The following is a 24,118-nucleotide window of genomic DNA, read 5'->3' on the forward strand; positions in this document are numbered from 1 at the left end:
TAAAATTAAAAAAAAAAAAAGAGTCGGACACGACTGAGCGACTGATCTGATCTGATCTGATTAAAAAAAAAAAAAAATTGGGTTCAGTGGGTTGACCCTGTTGGAAGAGGAAATGCTTTTAGATGGTCTGTGTCCAGGCCTTCCCAAATCCCGCAGATGAGCACTTAATGACAATGCTGGTGCCTCTGGCTTGACTGAGTGCTTCTGGCCGCAGAGTGGTGCTTGGGGAGAGGCTGCCTGGCTCCTGGAAGCTGCTCTGCCTCCCTAGGATTCCCCGACGCTGCCAGGTGGTGGAAGCTCGCTCCCTCACCCCAGGGTCCCTGTTTCTTTTTTAAGTAGATTCGTCTCCCACCTGAAAGACCATCAGTGAGGAGTCCTCCTGAGGTTCAGCATGCAGACACGGTCCTGGACGCCCCTCACACAATCTCTCTTGGCCCTCATCCTCTCCCTGTCCATTACCCAGAGAACCTGAAAGTCTCTGGCCCAGACTATCCCTTGACCTCACCCAAGGCTCTGTGGGATTCTCTCACTCATCAGCCATTTACTGAGCACCTGCAGTCTAGGGACGTGGTGAATCAGGCAACTTCCCTGCCCCATGGTTCTGTGATCTGCCTGGGAGGCTAAGCTGAGAGAGCAAACAGAGCCAGAGTTGGCAGCCTCCCCAGAAGAGGTAACATTTGTGCTGAGCTTATGAGGATGAGCAGGATGCGGTCAGGTGGAAGAGTGGGAGCCAAAGGGGAGGAGAGCATTCGCAGCACAGAGGGGAGGCTGGGTGTCTGGGGAAGGAGCTCTTAATTCCACAAATATTTACTGAGCACCTTGTCCATGCCAGCCTTCAACTGGGGCTGGGAAGCTGCAGAGTTCCAGTGAAACTCACAAGATATCTTCTTTTGCAGAGCCTGTGCACGAAATGAGGAATTTGGACACAGGCCCATGTACTAGTCTTAGAAGTTCCCAATAAGGGTTCTTAAACCCGGTGATTATGCAAGAGGATCCACTGGGATAGGAGGAAAAAATATTGAAACTTCAATATTGAAAAATAATGAAATTGTTATGTGTGTTTTAAAATGAAAATCAAAGGAAGAATTTGAGTTTTTCCAATATTTTCTGTGTGAGGTGACCCCAGTGCCTGCACTTAGCCCCTGTGTCATGCATGTTGTGTGTGTTTGAGGGGATCTGAGGGGAACAGGGGATGCAGAGTTCCATGACAATGGACAGAAGGGTCCTTCCACCTTCACTCCCTTGTAGCATCTTGTGACACACTTACACATGCTCACAAAGTAGATTTAGGGGTGAGCTCATCTAGTTAAAAAAGAAAGTTTCCCTGATGGCTCAGATGTTAATGAATCTGCCTGCAATGCAGGAGACTCAGGTTTAATCCCTGGGTCGGGAAGTTTCCCTGGAGAAGGAAATGGCAACCCACTCCAGTATTCCTGCCTGGAGACTCCCATGGACAGAGGAGTCCAGTGGGCTACAGTCCATGGGATCTCAAACAGTTGGGCATGACTGAGTGACTAACACTTTCATCTAGTTTTAACTAAATTGACCCACATGCAATGGACAATAGCAAGTTTCCTGAAAAGACGGTGGCGGTTGAAGAGAAAGCCAGTGGTCCAAGCAGATGGCAACCCACTCTTCAAATAGGCTCCTTGTTACCTTTTAGTCTTGAGTTAAAAACTGTAACAATCTAATCACTATTAATGGAAGCTGATTAGAACTGTTAAAAATTATCAGGATTATTTGAAATATAGACTTAAATCTCTTGGTGTTGGTGATACTCTTTTTCTAAAGGTTGGTTATCCTTTAGATATTGGCTAATGAGAGTCCCTTGGACTGAAAAGAGATCCAACCAGTCCATTCTGAAGGAGATCAGCCCTGGGTGTTCTTTGGAAGGAATGATGCTAAAGCTGAAACTCCAGTACTTTGGTCACCTCATGCAAAGAGTTGACTCGTTGGAAAAGACTCTGATGCTGGGAGTGATTGGGGGTAGGAGGAGAAGGGGACGACAGAGGATGAGATGGCTGGATGGCATCACCGACTCGATGGACGTGAGTTTGAGTGAACTCTGGGAGTTGGTGATGGACAGGGAGGCCTGGCGTGCTGCAGTTCATGGGGTCGCAAAGAGTTGGACACGACTGAGCAACTGAACTGAACTGAATGATGGTAGAATATGGAAATACAATTTTTATGTAAAGAAATATACCTATGTTAGAAGTGGGTGCCAAAATTATTTTGGTATTAATAAGCATCAAAGAGGCTTGGAGACCAGCTCTAGGCAGTAAAAGCCAGTAGAATTTATTCAAGTAGAGATGACTTTTTCTCCTTGTTTTGTTAATTTTGGAAGACTCCCCACCCAGCAGCAGCATGGAGTGACACATACGGCTGGAGACACTTGTAGGGACTTGCTGGCAGAAGTCCCAGTGGGAGGATGGAACCGGAAGAGCAGAGAGAAGTTTTAGGTGTGATGGGAGTTGATGACTAATTAGATTTGGAGAACAAGGCAGGTGGAGGGAGTAAGGAGAGTCTCAGTTCTCCGGGTGATTGGGCAAATGGAGGCACCATACACGGAGGGTGCAAACACAAGCGAGGAGTGGGTTAGGGAGGAAGACAAAGAATCTGAGCAGGTTAAATCATACACGCCAGAGAGAAGCCTGGCTGGAGCTGGCCCGCTTGGTCAGGCTTCTGGAGGTCTCTGGGCTGCAGACACCCCTTCCCGAGGCATGGCCCAGGTGAGTGATGGTGATGGTAGCACTCAAAGGTCACGAAAAGGGTCAGTCGGGCAGTAGTGGTGACTTCTGTCCACTCTTCCAGATTTTAGTCTGGCCACTGGGCTCCATGTCCCAGGGATCACACCTAGACCACTCCTCATATTTCACTTCTGGGAACCACCCAAATTGTAGGTACCCTGGTTTTCCTCCTCCTCTGAGCCATCTTAGGTAGTGAGCAGGCTACTACCCATCGAACTCCAGGCCAGTTATTGGGAAAGGCTGATTAGGCTGGGCGTGTCCTTGCTATCATCTTCAGGTGCTAAGATAAGCAAAATAGAGGGCAGGGCTGCAGCTGGGTGAGGCAGGGTAGGGTGTGGATGCCCTGCGGTTGCCCAGGCAGGACAGGTGTGGGACTGCTGAGAAGGGACCCACTGTGGGGATCACGTTTTAGAATAGATGTATTTCATTCTGTCCTGGTCTGATCATTCCTGAACTGGTATATCAGGGCTGCCCCAATTTAATGGGCTTGCCCAACAGTCCTCCTGGGGCTCAATGTGAAGAAGGTTAACAGTTTTATCAGTGATGATGGGGCCTCAGAACTACCAGCCTGAGCTGTTGGCAGGATCTTGGGGTCTGGGTATGTGGGGGTGGGGTGGGTGTGTCATCGATGGAAGGTAGGTGAGTATCTTATCTCCCACATCAGTATTTTTCTTTGGAAGGGAAAAGTAGGGAGATCTAGATAACAAAAAGACTGAGTAATTAACAGTGAAGATGAGAGATGAGAGAGAGACAGGAGAGACAAAACAGAAAGGAGAGCAGAAAGGTATATAGAAGATTACCAACTGGAAGAAGAGAAAGAAGAGTAGGATTAAGATAGAACATCCCCGATGATCCATAAGCTAAGACTCCTGCTTCCAGTGCTCAGAAGGCACCTGTACTCCCAGTGCTCCCTGTGGTCTCAGGGCGCCAGGGTTCAATCCCTGGTCAGGGAACTAGATCCCACATGCTTCAACTAAGAGTCTGCATGCTGCAACTGAAGATCCCACGTGCCACAAGTAAAGATCTCACATGCCACAACAAAGATCAAAGATCCTGCGTGCCACAACTAAGACCCAATGCAGCTAAATAAATAAAGTAAAAAATGCTAAAAAAAAAAAAAAAAAAAGACAGAGGGAAGACAAGAAAGTGAGGGAGACGAACAAGGACACAAATGGAGGTTGATGTGGCAGAAAACTCAAAGACATGGAGGAGACAAGGGTCAAGAGACACGGAGGGCAGGGGTCAGGCATGTGGAAGGAGGGATGGAGAGAGAGAGAGTCCTGCTTGGATGAAGCCCTGGTCCTCCACCTTCCTTTCTTCCCTACCCATCTGCCTGCTTCTCAATCACAAAATCAAAAGAGCCAGAGCCCCTGTGAATGGCTGTTTCTACTCCTGACACCCAGCTGCACTGCAGGAAGAGTGAGAGGCAGCTGTCACCTTTGCTTCTGCTGGGCTGGGGCCCTCCAGCAGGGGCTGACCTGGGGAAGGAGACGTCCGATTTGATGTTTCAGCTCTGGGTGCTTCCGCAGACTTGCTTTTTCTTTGTGATGGAACAGATTTATACGTCCATGTGATGAAATTGTTGAGAACAGAGACTGAGTTGTAGGAAGCTTAGCCCAGATAGTGCGTAGGGCAGAAGCAGTTGGTGACAGTCATGCCCTATGGCATTGTTACTTGCGCACCATCAGCCAGCCTGTGGGCTGTGAAGGAGGGAAGTCCCTGAGCAGTGAGGGCTGCTTTTGTGAAGTCAACTCATAACGAGAAGAGAAACACCATCTTGGTGGCCCAAGGTACAGAGGTGACTCCTGGGGTATGGAGGGTCCTAGCCAGCCCAGGTTGGGGGACGGGGCCTGGGAGTGAGCAGGCACTAGCAAGTTCTACTTACAGAGGGGAATCCTCTGTGGAGGCTACTGGTGCTTGTGGGGCCTTCCCAGAGCACAGGTGAAAGTCCCTCCCACCCCCACCCCCACTTTCCCACTTCCTTTGATTTGATCGTGTTCATCTGATAGTTACTGTTTCTGCTTCCCTGGGACTTCGATGCCAGTAAGAAGATAACCTGAGGGGTGGGGTCTCACCACACAAGTCCCTGAAATCATTTGCTAATTATAAAAATATATCATTCATTGGCATCATAGTAGCAAGAAATGCCTCTTATTGAGCACGCACTTACCAGGCTCTGCTGAATGCTTTATGTGACTCTATCACCCTATGCTGCCATTAATGGTGAGAAGTGAGCATCATTGCTTCCATCATATAGATGGGAAAATGGGTCTAAATCTGAGGTTTACAGCCACCTCCCAGAGACCAAAGTCTAGTCTCTTGACCTCTTCTTCCTTGGAGGAGCTGGGGATGAGGGTGATGCAGGCTCAGAGCTCTGGCCCTCTCCAGCCCCTCTGTCATCCGCACTGAGCTAGGGGTGGGGTGCGGTGGGCAGGTGAGTCTGTCATTGAGCTGGTGATGCAGGCAGTCCCATCTCTGGACAAGCGAGTATGTGAATGAGTGACTCAGCAGAAGTGGTGGCTCTGGGAGGCTCTGCTGGCCCTAGGGTCTCTGCATTGGAGCCCCCCAAACCTGTAACCAGGACTATTCTGATGGGAGGTCACAGAACTGGAAGAGCATCGCGGAGGCACTTTCTCTGTTGCTCCCTCTTGGATCAATAAAGGGAAAATAAAGGTAGGCCAGTGTGGATGTCTGCCTGGGAGGCTATGTGTCTGTCCTCAGGGCCAAAAAGAGATTTGCAGGCCAGAATGGAGTCACATTCCAGCCCACTTGGAGCTGGCAGGGAACTAGAGGAAGAGAAGGGAGAAGGCGATCACTAGGGGTAAAGGAAAGAGGAATCCCTCTAAGTTCCAGCTCTGTTCAGGGGACTCAAGCCAACCAATGGCAGCTGTTTTCTCCCCACCTGCGACCCAAAGGCTCACAGGAGCCCATGCTTGGAAGGGAAAGGAGGTCAAGGATAATCCCTTAGGGAAGCAGGTCAGCCACCTCTGGCTTTCCACCACGAAAGCTTCCCAGGGCTGCCTGCACCCCCGTCCACCCTCCTCTGCCAGCTGGGGACAGCAGATTGGTTATAACATTTGCCACAGCAAAACAGAGCTGTAACAAAAGTCTGACTCATGTTTTCCAAAGCCAGAAGATCTTATTTTAGGATCTCCCAGCTCTTTCATCAGCACTGAGAGTTCATCACAAGAGGGCTGTTGCGGGTGGAGGGTGGTGAGAGGGGATGTTAACATTCAGAGATGGAAAAGCCTGGAACTCCCGTTGGTGGAGGAAGCCCTCAGCCTTTCTCCACGTCCCTGATGACCAGGAAGGGTGTGAGTTGGGTTGTCTGGGCTCTGGGTGGAGGCTCCAGGCAGGCTCCTGGGGGTGAGGCGTGAGAGGGGAGGTAAACTGGGAGAGCCCTGGAGCGTGGGAATTGGGTTGGTGGCTAGGGGCCCTGGCTGCCTCCTAGTCAAGGTGGGTCTGCAGGTTTGTCTGCCAGGGCAGGGCCGCCTCCACTTCTCCTGACAGGCTCCCAAGCTCAGGGTGAAGAGATAAAATGCTAATGGAACTCTTCTCGACCCTCAAGTTTGCTTTGGCTATCATACTCCAGGAACCTTGCCGGGAAAAATCCCATGGACAGAAGAGCCTGGCAGGCTATAGTCCATGGGGTTGTAAGAGTCGGACACAGATATGACTGAGCGACTAAACAGCAATAACAACAAATTGTAAAATGACTCTGTGCCCGCAGGTTCTTAGCTTGTCTTGGTTCAGTGAGAATTCTCCTTCCGTTGTCCCTGTCACAGAAGGAGTAGGGGGCCGCAAACCCCAGCAGCGCCTCGATGCTCTGGGTGGAACCACAGTTTTATTCCAGCTTACCCCGCAGAAGCTGAGAACCTGTACCCCAGATCTGGGCATTCCTAATGATCCTCCAAGGCTTCTAGGCCCAGAGCGAGGCAGAGTGTGGGGGAGCCCTGAATGCTGCCGCAGGGGGAGCAGCAAAGGAATGGAGATTCACCCAGAGGGCCGGGGGGCCAGGGGGCTCCAGTGCACCCCAAACTTGCGTCAGTTTGCTCTTCTTGGTAGTGGAGCGCGCATGATGCATTTTTGTATTTTCAACAAAGGTGGCAAACATTCTTTCACACATTTTCTCATTTGCATCTTAAGGCAATCCAGGAGATAGCTCCTACAGGGCTGCTCATTGTTTCAAAACAGGGAGGTGACCCCTTAGTAAGTGGATGAGGTGGGACCCGAATGGGTCTGAGGGTACCACTCTGGGGATGTTTCACTTCCTCAAACACATTTTTTTTTTTTTTTAAAGAAGGCTTTTAAAATTAAAAAAAAAAAAAAATTATTGATTTTGGGCTGCACCGGGTCTTTATTGCTGCGTGTGGGCTTTCTCTAGCTGTGTCGAGCAGGAGCTGCGCTCTAGTTGAGGTGCATGGGCTTCTCATTGGGGTGGCTTCTCATGTTGAGGGACACAGGCTCTAGAGCATGAAGCCTCAGTAGTTATGCCGCACAGGCTTAGTTGCCCTGTGGTATGTGGGATCTTTCCTGACCAGGGATTGAACATGTGTCCCCTGAATAGGCAGGTGAATTTTTAACCACTGGACCACCAGGGAAGCCCCCTCCAGCACCTTTGATAGAAAACATCACTCCCCTCCCCAGACCGAGGCCCACCGCGCTCCTGTCCTGGGCTTCACAGGTGACAGGGCTTCATGTTCATGTCCCCCTCACTCCTCACATGGTCTCCGTGTGATGGGGGGCACTGACGTTGAAAGCGTCCAGGGGCCCTCTTGGTTTCTCACACCTTTACCGAATGGCCAGGGTCTCCCAGAGGTTTCAGTGCCCCAGCTGGTGCCCAGAAACACCGGCTTGGGATGGACCCAGTGTTGGGGAGCCCCGAGGGCCCCGCCTCTCCAGATAAGAGTCCCACCCTGTGAGAGAGGTGGGTAGAGGCCCCGGGCCAGGAGTGAGGCCTCACCCCAGCTATGCTGGGGCTCTGGTGACATTTCTGCTCAACTTGTGACTTGCCCTAACTTGTGATTTGTCCTAACTTGACCTCTCTCCTGGTTCCCTTTGCTGCTGCTGCTAAGTCGCTTCAGTCGTGTCTGACTCTGTGTGACCCCATAGATGGCAGCCCACTAGGCTCCTCTGTCCCTGGGATTCTCCAGGCAAGAACACTGGAGTGGGTCGCTATTTCCTTCTCCAATCCATGAGAGTGAAAAGTGAAAGTGAAGTCACTCAGTCGTGCCTAACTTTTAGCGACCCCATGGACTGCAGCCTACCAGGTTTCTCCGTCCATGGGATTTTCCAGGCAAGAGTACTGGAGTGGGGTGCCATTGCCTTCTCCCTTTAGTTTCCAGCAAAACCTCAGAAGCACAGTGCTCTGTTTTAGGGCCAGGAAAAGTGTGTGTGTGGGGATGCTCGGAACCTGCTGCCGCCTCCTCTGCAGAAGGACCCCTTCCCCCATTTCTTCCCCAGGTCCCTGAAGTTGAGGTCATGGTCAAATTCTGGAGAATCTAGAGGCAAGACACTCAGTATTCCAGGATTCGAGTAATGGGTAGCCCCAATTAAGGGCTCTACTGACTCTTGGCTCCCCAACTTCTTTTAATGCAGAGGTACCCACCCCAGAGTTTCCTCATGTTCTGTATTTTCTTTAGTTCTTACAAGTGGGTTTCTGGTTTGGTCCCTAACCAAGCCCTTGTTCCAGAATTCTGCACTCAGGCTGCCCTGACCCCTGGCACTTGCCTCTCACCCTCCTGTTGGGCCTCCATCCCCACGTCCATCATTTCTCCTGGTACCCAGGCCATGGCTGCCTGTCAGACCCCTGTCCACAGCTGTCCCAGCGGCCCAGGCCTGCCCCTCCCTCTCCTTGGGTCCATTTCCAGCTCCAGTCCTCCTCTGCTAGCCTGGCCCTGGCATGAATCCTGAACTTGAGACTGGGCTTGGAGGAGAGAAAACTCAAAGGAAGGAGGGGTAGACCAAGGAATCAGGGACAGTGGACCACCTGGGGGCTGCAGGAAACTCCTGAGGGGGACTTAGCTGCCAAAGCGAGTAAGCCCAGGAGGGGTACCTCCCTGTTTCAGGGACACTGCTCTCCTAGCCTCTGGCATAATAGCCCCCTGTAATGGGGTGGCCTGTTAATGGTGTGGGTGCCTGAGATATTTTTATAAAACGATTACAAAATTGTTCTAATTAGGGAGGATCAACTCCCAGCTCTGCCACAAGGTCATTTAATCCCTTGCCTGTTGTTACTTTGCTCTTGTGGCCAGGTGTCAAATTATAGGCTTAGATCAACTGAGGATGGAAATGTAATGATTTATTTTTAAGCCGTTCACATTTAATCCCACAAAAATTGCACCACGCAGCAGACATTATGGGGGACTACTTGGGAAAAGGAAAAGAAGCATGGCGTTGGGTCTGCTTCTACTTGACTCGTGTTCCGCAGGTGGACCCCTTCCAGTGGGTCATTGGTTTCCATGCTTATGGTTTCCACGCTGATGTTTTCCTACTCTCGTAGGCCTTGCCTTTAAGATGTGGATCCCACAGGTCTCTGTGCTGGGGGGCACGTACAAGTCAGGTGTGAGCCTTTGTCCTGTGCTTGGTTGCAGTGAATGCTCATTACCTTTTCCTATTATTATTAATCATCTTAACGATAGCACCCCCTCAGACTTCTGGGAGAGAAGGAGGTGGGGAGAGGTTGGTATCAAGCAGATTTAGTATTGTGTGTGTGTGCGTGTGTGATTACATGTGGCATATCCTCCCAAAGCACTTACTAGTAATACAGCTCTTCTACCCTCCTGGTCTTGGGCTGTAAATCTTATTTCCATATGCTCAGACTGTTTGTCAAAACAATAATTATTGAACAGATAGGTCAAAGAGGACTTCCTAGAAGAGGCAATTTTTAAGTACATTTTGTAGGTAGACAGGAAATGGTGTGGAAAGGAGGCTGTGAATGAACTGTATGAGCGGGAGTCTCTAACTTAGATCCTTCAGGACTAAGAGAAACTGGGAGGAATGACGGCAGATGGTCCCTAACTTACAATGGTTCAACTTAAGATGTTTCAACTTTATGATGGTGCAGAAACAATGCTTATTCAGTAGAAGCTTTGAATTTTGACCTTTTCCTGGCTAGTGATGAGCTGTACCACAATACTCTCTTATGATGTTGGACAGTTGTGGCAACCACAGCTCCCAGTCAGCCACGAGATCTGAAAGTAAACAACTAGTACACTTATAACCACTCTGTACCCAAATAACCATGTATTCTTCCCTTTCAGTATAGTATTTAGTAGGTTACATGATATATTCAACACTTCATTATATGCTAGGCTTTGTGTTAGATGATTCTGCCTAGCTATAGGCTAGGCTTTGTGTTAGGTAATTCTGCCCAGCTATAGGCTAATTTAAGTGTTGTGAGCATGTTTTAGATAGATTAGGCTAAGCTATGACGTTTGGTAGTGAGAAATGCAATATTTCCTGCCATACTAGTAAATAAGGATGCTATGCTGCTGCTGCTGCTGCTGCATTGCTTCAGTAGTGTGCGACTCCATGTGACCCCATAGACGGCAGCCCACCAGGCTCCCCGCCCCTGGGATTCTCCAGGCAAGAAGACTGGAGTGGGTTGCCATTTCCTTCTCCAGTGCATGAAAGTGAAAAGTGAAAGTGAAGTTGCTCAGTCGTGTCCGACTCTTAGCGACCCCATGGACTGCAGCCTACCAGGCTCCTCCGCCCATGGGATTTTCCAGGCAAGAGTACTGGAGTGGGTTGCCAATGCTATAGTCACCAGCAATTGCAGCCACCGTGGATGGTGAGCTGGTGAGCCCTGAGGGAACTCAGGAAGGAAAGAATACCTGCCATCTAGCAGCCATCAGACTGCAGCCACTCCCTAAGATGAGCCCTGAGGAACTTAGGATGTGAAAACACAGGATATTGGCCCCACACAGCTGAGGTATGTATCAAAGGAATGATTTTAGTGAGCCCAGACTCTTGCATCTTCCTCTGCGTAGAAAAGCACTAAAGTCCTTAACTTGAGATATCTGTTTTCTTTAATTAACAAAAATCTTTTGATGTTCCCAACTACCTGACCTTTGTCACAAAACTCCTGTATGTTCTAGCTCTTCCCCTTACCTCCTCAGAGCAGTTTCTCAGAACTATCTGAAATGCTGTCTCCTGGGCTGCATTCCTTGTTTGGCCCCAAATAAAACTTAACTTGCAACTCTCATGTTGTCCAAAGAAATGTTTAACCGTAGGCTAGGTATATTAAATGCATTCTTACGTACATGCATTTTTGACTTATTATATTTTCAACTTAGGAAGAGCTTATCAGGACATAACCTCACTGTCGAGGAAGATCTGTACATCTATTTAACAGAGGGCAGGAGACACCAGCAGAAGGCATGTCCCGTTGAAAGTCTTCACATTCCACCATGAACACAATACCGCACAGGCTGCACAAGGCACAGTAGCCGCCGCCCATGGCTCCAGGCGCCAGACTGGAGGGGCGGCGAGACTGTGTGGTCCAGAGTGGGGAAACCTGTAGCAATAACGTAGCTGGTGAGTTTCTTTGGAAGCCAGGAAGTAGGGCGTGACTTTGCCATGCTGACTCTGCGGGATGGCCCACAGCTCAGCCTGGCTCTGGCACACATTCCAGCTGTCTTGGAGGGCCTTGGAAGGCACAGGCAAGAATGTAAGATCAGAGACACAGGAAGCAGGATGGCTTTCCTTTTTTCTGAGATCTCTTGGACAGGTATGGAGACCACCATGACTCAAGGGAACTGGGTCCAGGGTGGGGTTTTGGGGACCGCAGGTGAGAGGAGTCCTTATAGCCCCTTATAGACCAAGGAATTACAGAAATTGTAGGACGTGAGCCTCCACGTGAGTAAGACCGTTGTGAACATATTGCTCTTGAGGGTGGAGGTGGGGTGTGTCAAGCATCTGTGCAGGTCGTCCAAGGATTGGGCTCCACCTGGGCTTCCCTGGTGGCTCAGATGTCTCAGATGGTAAAGAATCCACCTGCAATGCAGGAGACCTGGGTTCAATCCCTGGGTTGGGAAGATCCCCTGGAGAATGGCTATCCACTCCAGCATTCTGGCCGGGAGAATTTCATGGACTGTATAGTCCCTGGGTTTGCAGTCAGACATGGGACTTTTACTTTCCTACTTCACTTGCTGCCTCTATTCAGCCACCAGGGGGCAAACAGGCTCCAGGAATGATTTCTCCTTGTTCAGCTTGCCTGGTGGAGAGTGATAAGGTATCATCAGGAGGGGGTGGCCAGAGCGTGAGAGCAAAGACTGCAGCTGTGTCCCAGCACTGAACTTGACCTTTTAAAATCACTCTGTTATTGTCCCCAGCACTAGCATTACTCAATTCATTTATTCAAGAAACATTTGCCCAGCACCTGGGAGGGGCCAGTTCTGAGCTGGTGGGCTCTGGAGACCCGAATCAGATAAACTTGCTTGGACCCTGGCAGAGAGGTGGACCCTCAAAACTGAAGCCTCCCTGGGATGGATTTGTGCTGTGACAGAGGGACCCACTGAAGGCAGTGGGGACGCCTAGGAAGGCGGGGTGAACTTGCCTGAGACTTGGGAGAAAGCTTTCTACTGTTGGTAGTGTTTGCTGGGGGACTAGGCAACAGTGCAACGGGCTGAAATGTTAGGGAAAATGTAGTCCTGGCTGGAGAATGCCATATCATGGAGGCCTGTCTGAGTTGGCTAGACAGGTGGACATCAAGGGAGGAGGCCAGCTGGTGGAGGCTACCAGGCTGGGGAGTGATGGGTGCTTGCCTCTCTCTGATGAGCAAAGAGTCCTATTTGGGAGCCAGAGCAGACCCACGTTTTCTGGGGGCCTGAAGTTTCAATGGTTTTGCAGCCTTTCTTAAAGCAAGAATACAGAAATAAATCCAAAATTAGATAGAGTGGTTTGGTGAGGTCCTTGCAGGTAAGGGACCTGACATTTAACTTATTCAGTTCAGTTCAGTTCAGTCGCTCAGTTGTGTCCGACTCTTTGCGACCCCATGAATCACAGCACGCCAGGCCTCCCTGTCCATCACCAACTCCCGGAGTTTACTCAAACTCACGTCCATTGAGTTGGTGATACCATCCAGCCATCTCATCCTCTGTCATCCCCTTCTCCTCCTGCCCCCAATCCCTCCCAGCATCAGAGTCTTTTCCAATGAGTCAACTCTTCACATGAGGTGGCCAAAGTACTGGAGTTTCAGCTTTAGCATCAGTCCTTCCAAAGAACATCCAGGGCTGATCTCCTTTAGAATGGATGGTTGGATCTCCTTGCAGTCCAAGGGACTCTCAGAAGTCTTCTCCAACACCACAGTTCAAAAGCATCAATTCTTCGGCGCTCAGCCTTCTTCACAGTCCAACTCTCACATCCATACATGACCACACGAAAAACCATAGCCTTGACTAGACGGACCTTTGTTGGCAAAGTAATGTCTCTGCTTTTGAACATGCTATGTAGGTTGGTCATAACTTTCCTTCCAAGGAGTAAGCGTCTTTTAATTTCATGGCTGCAGTCACCATCTGCAGTGATTTTGGAGCCCAGAAAATAAAGTCTGCCACTGTTTAGCTTTGTGTACAAACCTGGCAGCAAACTGCTTTTGCTCTCTTTCCTTTCTCTCTTCCTCTGGGGAGCCCTGGACCCCTGAGCAGCTAGTCAAGACTGGATTCAGGAAACCCGAGTCTGTGGTCTCCTCTGGAGGCCGAGCTGCTCTGTCAGGGTAAGAGGAGGTCAGTGGGGGTGACTTTTTATACTGAGTCTATGCAAATAGTGCCCCGAAATTGTTCCAAGGGGTGGCCTTGAATCTGACCATAACTCCTGTTAATGTTTTAAGTAATGCACAGGTGGGGCTTCCCCGGTGGCTCAGCGGTAAAGAATCTGCCTGCCAATGCAGGAGACCGGGTTCAAGCCCTGGGTGGGGAAGATCCCCTGGGGAAGGAAATGGCAACCTGCTTCAGTATTCTTGCCTGGAGAATCCCATGGACAGAAGAGCCTGGTGGGCTACAGTCCATGGGGTTGCAAAAGAGCTGGACACGACTGAGTGACTTAACAATAACAACAACAATGCACGGGTATGGAGGCTTTTCGCGTTGGCCAGACGCTTTCATCTTTGTGTCGTTCTCACCCCATCCTGGTGAGGCAGGTAAACAGCTCCCTCCACCAAGGCTCACGACTGGGCCTAAGGACACCTGGCTGAACCCCCGCAGGTTGGGACCTCACACCCTACTTGCCCTCGGTGCTTCCCTTTCACTACTGGTTCAACAATATTTAAACCCAAGCTTGCCCTCTTGGCCCCCTGTACAGAGAACTGATTCACCATAGTAGTGAAACCACAAGTGACTCGGCTGGCTTTGGTAGTCCCCCACCCCTTCCTGCATCGGCTCTGGTGGTAAGGGCAGGCACAGGTAGGGTGGAGCTGACAGCTTTTTTCCTTCACCCTATCTGTACTGTGGTGAGAGAGGGTTCTCACCTTCACCCCCTTCCTGGGCTGTTGGGAGAGCTCACACCTGGGTAAAACCTTGATCTCAAGGCTCCACCCAGGCCGTGGATCTCTGAGAGTCAACACTGATTTGCCGAGGGGTCCGAAGCCCATGTTTAAGTCCCAGCCGGGGCAGGTAGGGGAGAGAGATGCCTGCTTATTCCAGTAGCTTTAATCAAGCTGTGCTGAGCATCCGCTGTGTTAGACATGGTGCTAGCCCCAGTAGGATAGAGCCAAGTCAGCCATGCCCTTGTCCACATGGCTCCCTTCAGCATCTACCTGTGCCAGGTACTGAGCTGGGTGGGGAGACATGGAGATGGATGAACAGCTGTGAACCTGGGCATGGGAAGCTCACAGTCCAATTCAGGGTCTCAGCAGAGAATGGTAAAAGGCAGAACATAGTCTGTTCAAAACTGGGAAGGATACTTTCTCTGCTTTTGTACTCCAAGCTGGAGTGGGAGGCAGTGCCTTGACCTCAACTGACTTTTTTTCTTGGCCCTGGATGTGGCATTGATAAGCTGGCTTCTACCTCCTTTAAGCATCTCCTTCAAAGTGCATAGCAGAACCCAAGCTCCTGCTTTCCAAAATGCAAGAGTCAGAAATGGGAGAATGGAATGGGTCAAAGGCATGTTCCTGCTCCCAGGGAAGTGCTTTTGCAGGGATTTAGAGGAAATGGGAATGAACTGGAGAAGTCAGTGAAACGATTTCCTCCGAATGGTGCAGGAAGGATTGGGAAGCTCTTGTCTGGGGTTCAGTTCAGTACCCATCAGAGGAAAAGAGAGGTGGGAGTCATCCAAGTGGTCAGATGTTTCTAGATGCTTCCAGGCCAGATCCAGAAAAACCCCAAAGCCTCTGAACTTGTAACCACACAAACCAGCTCTGGTTTATCCTATTTTCTGCAACCTGCATGAATCCACTTGTGGTTGTGACCAGGAAACAGAGGGAGAGAGGGTTTGGGGGCTCTGAGGCAGAAGGACCCCTGGGTGCTCAGAATGAGTTCCTGCCATTGTGTGCATGTTAGCTGTCTCCTCTCCTCCCTGCAAAGGTCTGGCAGAGATCAACACAAAGACTCAAAATGTAACAACCAGCTTGACCTTGAAATTTCCCAGCAGCTGCAGGAGCCCGGAGACAGCAGGGGTGGCTGATGGTTGGTGTGGGCGGCTGGGTGCTGGGTCACCTGGGCCGTGTGTGACTTCTGGCTCATCTGAGCAAAGACCTGGCTTTGTTTGGGCAGGGGCCTTGGCACAAGCTCCCCTTGCTGACCTGGCAGCACCCCTTCCTGACAGGCTTTGGAGCTTGGGAACCTCTGGGATACTCCTTGGGAGAAGGAAGATGCTCTGTGATTCCCCAAAGCCTCATGTGAGCCTTGCATAGATGGTGTGAGGTGCATACCACTCATGAGTTCTTCATTTCACAGAAGACAAGCTTGAAGTTGAGAGTGGTCACCCAAGATGGCACAGCTGGTGTGTGCTAGGGCTTGGGGCTGCTCCCTGGAGGGTTTCTCTGAAGGCAAACCCTGTGCTCTTTCCAGGACTCTCAGTTTTACAGAGCCTTTCCCATTCCTGCTCCTCCTAAGGAGTCTGGGCCCCAGGGAACCCTCCAGGCCCCAGAGATGCCTCTACAGCATAAGCTGGTTTGAACTCAGTGGCACAGGTCCCCCCACCAAAAACTCCCCAAACCTCCTCCCTCAGCACCTAGTGGAGGACGTACAGTTTACACAGAGGAAGTGTTGACAGCAATTAACACTTAGTGAGTAAAGTAGGAGTATAAAGTAGCCAAACTTTTGGATCCTGCCTCCTCAGTTCAGTTCAGTTCAGTCGCTCAGTCATGTCCGACTCTTTGCGACCCCATGGACTGCAGCACAACAGGCCTCCCTGTCCATCACCAACTCCCAGAGTTTACTCAAACTCATGTCCATTGAGTCAGTAATGCCAATCATCTCATCCTCTGTCGTCCCCTTCTCCTCCCACCTTCAATCTTTCCCAGCATCAGGGTCTTTTCAAATGAGTCAGGTCTTTGCATCAGGTGGCCAAAGTGTTAGAGTTTCAGCTTCAGCATCAGTCCTTCCAATGAACACTCAGGACTGATCTCCTTTAGGATGGACTGGTTGGATCTCCTTGCCTTGGCAAGGGGCCTTGGCACAAGGGACTCTCAAGAGTCTTCTCTGACACCACAGTTCAAAAGCATCAATTCTTCGGCGCTCAGCTTTCTTTACAGTCCAACTCTCACATCCATACATGACTACTGGAAAAACCATAGCCTTGACTAGACAGACCTTTGTTAGCAAAGTAATGTCTCTGCTTTTTAATATGCTGTCTAGGTTGGTCATAACTCCTGCCTCCTAGACATAAACAATTGTCAGTGTTTACGAGGGTCTTTACAAATTGTATTTGTACTTACACTCTGGTATATGGTGGTGGTTTAGTCACTAAGTTGTGTCTGACTCTTGTGACCCCATGGACTGCAGCCTGCCAGGCTCCTCTGCCCATGGGATTTCTCAGGCAAAATACTGGAGTGGGCTGCAGTTTTCTTCTCTAAGGGGATCTTCTGGACCCAGGGATCGAATCCGGGTCTCCTGCATTGCAGGTAGATGGTTTAACAACTGAGCCATCAGGGAAGCCCACTCTAGTATATATGAGCATTATAAAATATAATTAAAAATAAGAAAAAAGGAGAAACACATGTGAGAATTACAGCTTCCAGACGTAGAGAATGGACTTGTAGACATGAAGTTGGGGGAAAGGGAGGGTGAGACAAATTGGGGGAGTTGCATTATATATACACTACCCTCTGTGAAATAGATAGCTAGTGGGAAGCTGCTGTAGAGCACAGGGAGCTCAGCTCGGTGCTCTGTGATGCCCTAGGTGGGTGGGAGGGAAGTTGGTGGGAGGGTGGTTCAAGAGGGAGGGGATATATGTATACTTATAACTTACTCACTTTGTTGTACAGCAGAAACTAACTCAACATTGTAAAGCAATTATACTCTAATACAAAATAAATACAAGATTGACGGCATTGCAGATTCACCATTTGGACCCCAGCACCCTTGGCCACCTCTTGGCAGAGCTATTCCCCTCTGCCGGCTCATGGTGCCATTGCCCCCTGTTGCTGCCAGAGTCATGGCCGTGGCTGCTCTACTGAAACTGGTGAAGGGCCCTCCTGCCTGCAGCTGTCTGATGTCCAGGGCCTGTGCTCGGCATGGAAGGGCCATTTCCTGTTGCTGCTACAGCTCGTGCTTGCACTGTCGCATGGGAAGTTTAGTGAAAGAACACTTTTTGGAGTTAATAAACGTATTGTTGGTTACCAAAGGGATGCATTATGTCTCTTTCTCTCTGTTGTCAGGCACCTGTTGGATCATTTTTCTCTGATCACCGTGTTAGGAGTAGGGGCTGACCCTCAGCTGTCCATTTACTCCCAAGGCTCAGTTATTAGAAACGAGGCTGACTTCTACTTTTCTCATTGACTGTATCTTTAAAAAAAAGTATTAATTAGTTAAGCTGTGGCCTGGTCTTTTGAGGCATGCAGGATCTTGAGTTGTGGTATGGGACCTCTTAGTTATGGTATGTGGGATCTGGTTCATTAAGCAGGGTTTGAACCTGGGCCCCTGCATTAGGAGCATGGACTCTTTGCCACTGGACCACCAGGGAAGTCCCTCATTGACTTTATCTTGCTCAGAAAGTACTAAAACCAAGTGTTCTTGGGACTGGCATCTACCAAGAAATCTAAAGTGTTTATTTATCTTAAACTCTTACTCAAAACAATACATTTCCAAACCCAAATATCTTTGTGTCTAACCTTAAGTATATTCAATATGACTCTCACCTTCTTCCTCTTCAATGTGAGATAATCAGAACTATTTTCTTTGGGAAACTCCCTATACTGACTCTCCTACAATAGACGCTGACAGATCCAGTCCCCTGATTTTCAGACCCAAATAGTGGCAGCCTGGCTTCAAGAGAATCCTCTGGGGGAACTTACTGAAAATGACAGATTCCTGGGCTCTGTCTCTGCAGAGGTGGACTGGACAGATCTGGAGTAGCTCCACTCTGAAAGATCCTTGGTGGATCCTTAAGCATTTGGGAACACCTGCTCTGTACCTTCCTCGACTTGTCTAAATCGTGGGGGAAACTTGACTCCATCTCCAGCTGAGATCCAAGATACACAGGGGTGCATTGAGGCTCAGGGCTGCGTAGGCAGAGAACCACTTGACTTTAAATTGCTCTTCTGCATGGGCGGGAACCAGCACTTAGAATTTCTCGAGGTTACCTCCTGATTCTTCATATGCTCTACTCTCGGTACAGAAGGTGATGTTTATCTTCCTGTGTGCCTCAACAGACACCACACAGCCATCTAATCTAAAAGTAATATCTGGTCATGTCACATCACTTAAAGAGAAAGGGGCCCAGCACTCAGCCCCATTTGGCATTGATGGAGATGGTGATCTCTCAGGAGACCGTTTCTGCCCACCTTCATTCTTGTGTTAGGGTTCAAAAGTAGACTTTTGAGCAACTTCAGTAGGTGGCGATCTGTGTGGATCACATGGCTTGGTGTCAGCTGATTTCTGTTCTGGGGGTCAGAGGCAGTAGTTGTTAAACAGATGCAAAGCTGCTGCTGCTGCTGCTAAGTCGCTTCAGTCGTGTCTGACTCTGTGCGACCCCAGAGACAGCAGCCCACCAGGCTTCCCCGTCCCTGGGATTCTCCAGGCAAGAACACTGGAGTGGGTTGCCATTTCCTTCTCCAATGCATGAAAGTGAAAGTGAAGTCACTCAGTCATGTCCGACTCTTAGCGACCCCGAGGACTGCAGCCCACCATGCTCCTCCATCCATGGGATTTTCCAGGCGAGAGTACTGGAGTGGGTTGCCATTTCCTTCTCCAAAGAATGAAAGTGAAAAGTGAAAGTGAAGTCGCTCAGTCGTTCCCGACTCCCAGCGACCCCATGGACTGCAGCCCACCAGGCTCCTCCATCCATGGATTTTCCAGGCAAGAGTACTGGAGTAGGGTGCCATTGCCTTCTCCGAGATGCAAAGCTACCAACACTCTAATGCTGTCCTAGAAATATCCATCTTCAGAGAATGAAAGTAACATGGAGTGTATACTGTGTCAGAAACTGTACTACTCCCCTCTTTGCACACACATCTCACTTTTTCTTCACAGTAGCCAAAATCACTGCAGATGGTGACTGCAGCCATGAAATTAAAAGACGCTTACTCCTTGGAAGGAAAGTTATGACCAACCTAGACAGCATATTGAAAAACAGAGACATTACTTTGCCAACAAAGGTCCGTCTAGTCAAGGCTATGGTTTTTCCTGTGGTCATGTATGGATGTGAGAGTTGGACTGTGAAGAAGGCTGAGCGCCGAAGAATTGATGCTTTTGAACTGTGGTGTTGGAGAAGACTCTTGAGAGTCCCTTAGACTGCAAGGAGATCCAACCAGTCCATTCTGAAGGAGATCAGCCCTGGCATTTCTTTGGAAGAACTGATGCTAAAGCTGAAACTCCAGTACTTTGGCCACCTCATGCGAAGAGTTGACTCGTTGGAAAAGACTCTGATGCTGGGAGGGATTGGGGGCAGGAGGAGAAGGGGACGACAGAGGATGAGATGGCTGGATGGGATCACTGACTCAGTGGACATGAGTCTGAGTGAACTCTGGCAGTTGGTGATGGACAGGGAGGCCTGGCATGCTGCGATTCACGGGGTCGCAAAAAGTCAGACACGACTGAGTGACTGAACTGAACTGAACTGAACCATGCAAAGGTAAAATTTTTATCTCCATGTTGACAAAGATGAGGATGGAAACTTGATCTTGCCCAAAGTAAAAAAATTTCACCCCCTAGATGGCTCAACTCCAAGTCTTGTTCCATGATCTCATACCACTAAAGCCAGCAGTCTTTTGGCCAAGAAGAGTTAGGAAGATCTGCCTGAAATTCTCTGTCTGGTCATTCATGAAATTGGATTGAATGATGGGGGGAAATGAGGTTAAAATTTGTGAGGGGAGGGCAGTAAGCAAACCAGTCTAGTTTATTTTTAATTGAGAATTTACTTTTAGAGAAGTTTAGGTTTACAGCAAAATTGAAGGGAAGGTACAGAAATTCCCTATATTCCCCCTGACTCCATAATGTATAGCCTCCCTCATTATCAACATCACCCACCAGAAGGGGACACTTCCTGTAACTGATGAACTTATGTTGACACATCAATATTACCCAAGGTCTACAATCTACATTAGGGCTCACTTTGGGTGTTGTACATTTTGATAGATATATAGATATCTATATCTATATATATTAGATAGATATATAAATGACATGGATTCAATATTATAGGGTCATACAGCATATTTTCACTGCCCCAAAAATGCTCTGGTTTTTCCAGTAGTCATGTATGGATGTGAGAGTTGGACTATAAAGAAAGCTGAGTGCTGAAGAATTGATGCTTTTGAACTGTGGGGTTGGAGAAGACCCTTGAGAGTCCCTTGGATGGCAAGGAGATCCAACCAGTCCATCCTAAAGGAAATTAGTCCTGAATATTCATTGGAAGGACTGATGCTGAAGCTGAAACTCCAATACTTTGGCCAACTGATGCGGAGAACTGACTCATTGGAAAAGACCCTGATGCTGAGAAAGATTGAAGGCAGGAGAAGGGGATGGTAGAGAATGAGATGGTTGGATGGCATCACCGACTCAATGGACATGAGTTTGAGTAAGCTCCAGGAGTTGGTGATGGACAGGGAAGCTTGGTGTGCTGCAGTCCATGGGGCTGCAAAGAGTTGGACATGACTGAGCAACTGAACTGAACTGAACTGCCTCACTCTCACACAATTTGGGACATAAAGTTGATTTTAGAACCCCTCCCCCAAAAAACGCTTTAGCTATAAACCCTCTTCCCTTCAACTTCCCACCCTAAAGCAAGCAACAATCTACTTTCTGTTTCTATAGATTTTCCTACTTAAGACTTCCAAATGAATGGAATCATATAATATGTGACTGTCTTCTTTCACTTAGCATAAGGTTTTCAAGGTTCATCCAAGCTGTAGCATGTATTAGTCCTTCATTTTTTTTTTTTTTTTTGACCAAATAACATTTTCTTGTATGGACATACCACATTTTGTTTATCCATTTGTCTGTTGATTGATATTGAGGTTTTCCTACTTTTCAGTTAGGATGAATGATGCTCCTAAAAACATCATATCTGAGTTTTTGTGTGGGTGTAGCTTTCATTTCTTTGTGGTGTATATCCAGGAGTGGAATTGCTGGAACATGTGATGACACGATGTTTGAGAAATGGCCAGATATTTTCCAAATCGGCTGCACCGTTTCACATTCCCAACAGCTCTCTATGAGGGTTCTGATTCTCTACATTCTCATCTACACTAACTATTTGACTTTTGGAGTCTAGCCATCCTAGTGGATGTGACACGGTATCTCACTGTGGTTCTTGTTTGCATTTCCCTAATGACTAATAGTGTTGAAAGTATCTTTTCATGTGCTCATTGGCCATGAATATATCTTCCTTATGCATGTATGCATGCTCATTCGCTCAGTTGTGTCCGACTATTTATGACCCCATGGACTGTAGCCTGCAAGGCTCCTCTGTCCATGGAATTTTTCAGGCTAGAATACTGGAGTGGGTTGCCATTTTCCTCCTCTAGGGGATCTTCCCGACCTAGGGATTGAAACTCTGTCTTGTGCATCTCCTGCACTGGCAAGCAGATTCTTTACCACTAATACCACCTGCTAAGCACATAGAAACATCTATTCAGATCCTTTGCTCCTTTTAAAATTGTTTTTTTATTATTAAGTCATAAGAGTTATTATCAGATACATAATTTGCAAATATTTTCTCCCAGTCTGTGTGGGGCATCTTTCACTTTATTCATGCTGTCTTTTGAAGCACCAAAGTTTTGAATTTTAATGAAGTTCAATTTATCTATTTTTCTCTCACTGCTTATGCTTTGGGTGTCTTATCTAAGAATTATTTGCCAAATCCAAGGTAATAAAATTTTTCCTCTATTTTGTTCTAAGAGTTTTATAGTTTTAGTTCTTACATTTAGGTCTTTGACCCATTTGAGTTAATTTTTGTATACGGTGTGAGCTAAGCTTCACTCTTTCTCATGTGGCCATCCAGTTGTCTCAGCATCATTGTTGAAAAGACCATTCTTTCTCCATTAAATAGCTTTGGCATTTTTGTAAAAAAAAAAAAAATCAATTGATTATATGTGCACAGGTTTATTCCTGGATTCTCAATTCTATTCCACAGATTTATGTGTTTATCCCTGTGTAGGACCACACTGTCTTGATTACCACTGGTTTGTAGTAAGTTTTAAAATTGGGAGGTTTGAATCCCTCTACTTTTCTCTTATTTTTCAGGTCTGCTTTAACCATTCCAAGTCCCTTGCAATTCTGTGCAGATTTTAGAGTCAGCTTGTCGATTTCTTTAAGGAAGTCTTTGGGATTCTGATTGGATGCGCTGAATCCGTAGGTCACTTTGAGGAGTACTGCCATCTTAATGTTAAGTGTTCTGATTCATGAACAAGGGATGTTTTCCCTTTTATTTAGATTTTTATCTTTTTCCCAACAATGACTTGTAATATTCAGAGTCTAAGTTTTACACTTATTTCATTAAATTTATTTCTAAGCATTTTATTTTTTGATGATATTGTGAATTAATATTTTCTTAATTTCATTTTTGAATTTTTCATTGCAAGTGTATGTGACAACAGCAGTCTTGTATATTGATCTTCTATCCTGCAATCTTGTTGAATTTGCTTATTAGTTTTAATGGGTTTTAGTGGATTTCTTAGTTTTTTTATGTATAAGATATACTCTGTGGCTAGAAACAGCTTCATTTCTTCCCTTCCAATGTGAATGCCACTTACTTCTTTTTACTACCTTAATTGCCCTGGCTAGAACCTCCAGAACAATGTTGAATAGGAGTGGCAAGAATGGGCATCTTTGTTTTATTCTTAATCTCAGGAGGAAATCATCCAGTGTTTTTACCATTACACCTGGTATTAGCTGCGGGTTTCTCATAAAGGCCTTTTATCAAGTTTGGGGAAGTTTCTTCCTAGTTTGTTGAGTGTTTTTATCATGAAAGGGTGTTAGATTTTGTCAGATGCTTTTTCTGCATCTATTGAGATGTATATTGTCACCCTGATCATTTAATTTAAATGCAGAGTACATTATGCCAAATGCCGGCTGGATGAAGCGCAAGCTGAAATCAAGATTGCCCAGAGAAATATCAATAACCTCAGCTATACAGATGACACCACTCTAATGGCAGAAAATGAAGAGGAACTAAAGAGTGTCTTGGTGAAGGTGAAAGAGGAGAGTGAAAAAGCTTTCTTAAAAACTCAACATTCAAAAGACTAAGATCATGGCATCTAGTCCCATCACTTCATGGCAAATAGATGGGGAAAAATGGAAACAGTGAGAGACTTTGTTTTCTTGGTATCCAAAATCACTGCAGATGGTGACTGCAGCCATGAAATTAAAAGACAGTTGCTCCTTGGAAGAAAAGCTATGACCAACCTAGACAACATATTAAAAAGCAGAGGTATCATGTTGCCTACAAAGGTCTGTCTAGTCAAAGCTTTGGTTTTTCCACTAGTCATGTGCAGATGTGAGAGCTGGACCATAAAGAAGGCTGAGCGTGGAAGAATTGATGCTCTCAAACTGTGGTGCTGGGGAAGACTCTTGAAAGTCCCTTGGACAGTAAGGGGATCAAACCAGTCAATCCTAAAGGAAATCAGTCCTGAATATTCATTGGAAGGACTGATGCTGAAGTTGAACTTCCAGTACTTTGGGCACCTGATGTGAAGAGCCTACTCACTGGGAAAGACCCTGATGCTGGGAAAGATTGAGGGCAGGAGGAGAAGGGGATGACAGAGGATGAAATGG

The 24,118-nt window shown here is 47.8% G+C and overlaps 1 protein-coding gene across 1 annotated transcript in view; it reads left to right on the top strand.

Moving 5' to 3' along the window:
- The first annotated feature begins 2,720 nt into the window (after positions 1-2,720).
- Positions 2,721-24,118, top strand: part of SMIM35 (small integral membrane protein 35) — a 54,911-nt gene continuing 33,513 nt past the window's right edge. The window contains exons 1-2 of the mRNA XM_027562086.1: positions 2,721-2,729; positions 9,178-9,245. Coding sequence (XP_027417887.1) covers positions 2,721-2,729; positions 9,178-9,245 — 77 coding nt within the window. The remainder of the gene's footprint in view (positions 2,730-9,177; positions 9,246-24,118) is intronic.

The sequence above is a fragment of the Bos indicus x Bos taurus genome, chromosome 15 (assembly GCF_003369695.1).
Source record: "Bos indicus x Bos taurus breed Angus x Brahman F1 hybrid chromosome 15, Bos_hybrid_MaternalHap_v2.0, whole genome shotgun sequence".
NCBI lineage: Eukaryota > Metazoa > Chordata > Mammalia > Artiodactyla > Bovidae > Bos > Bos indicus x Bos taurus.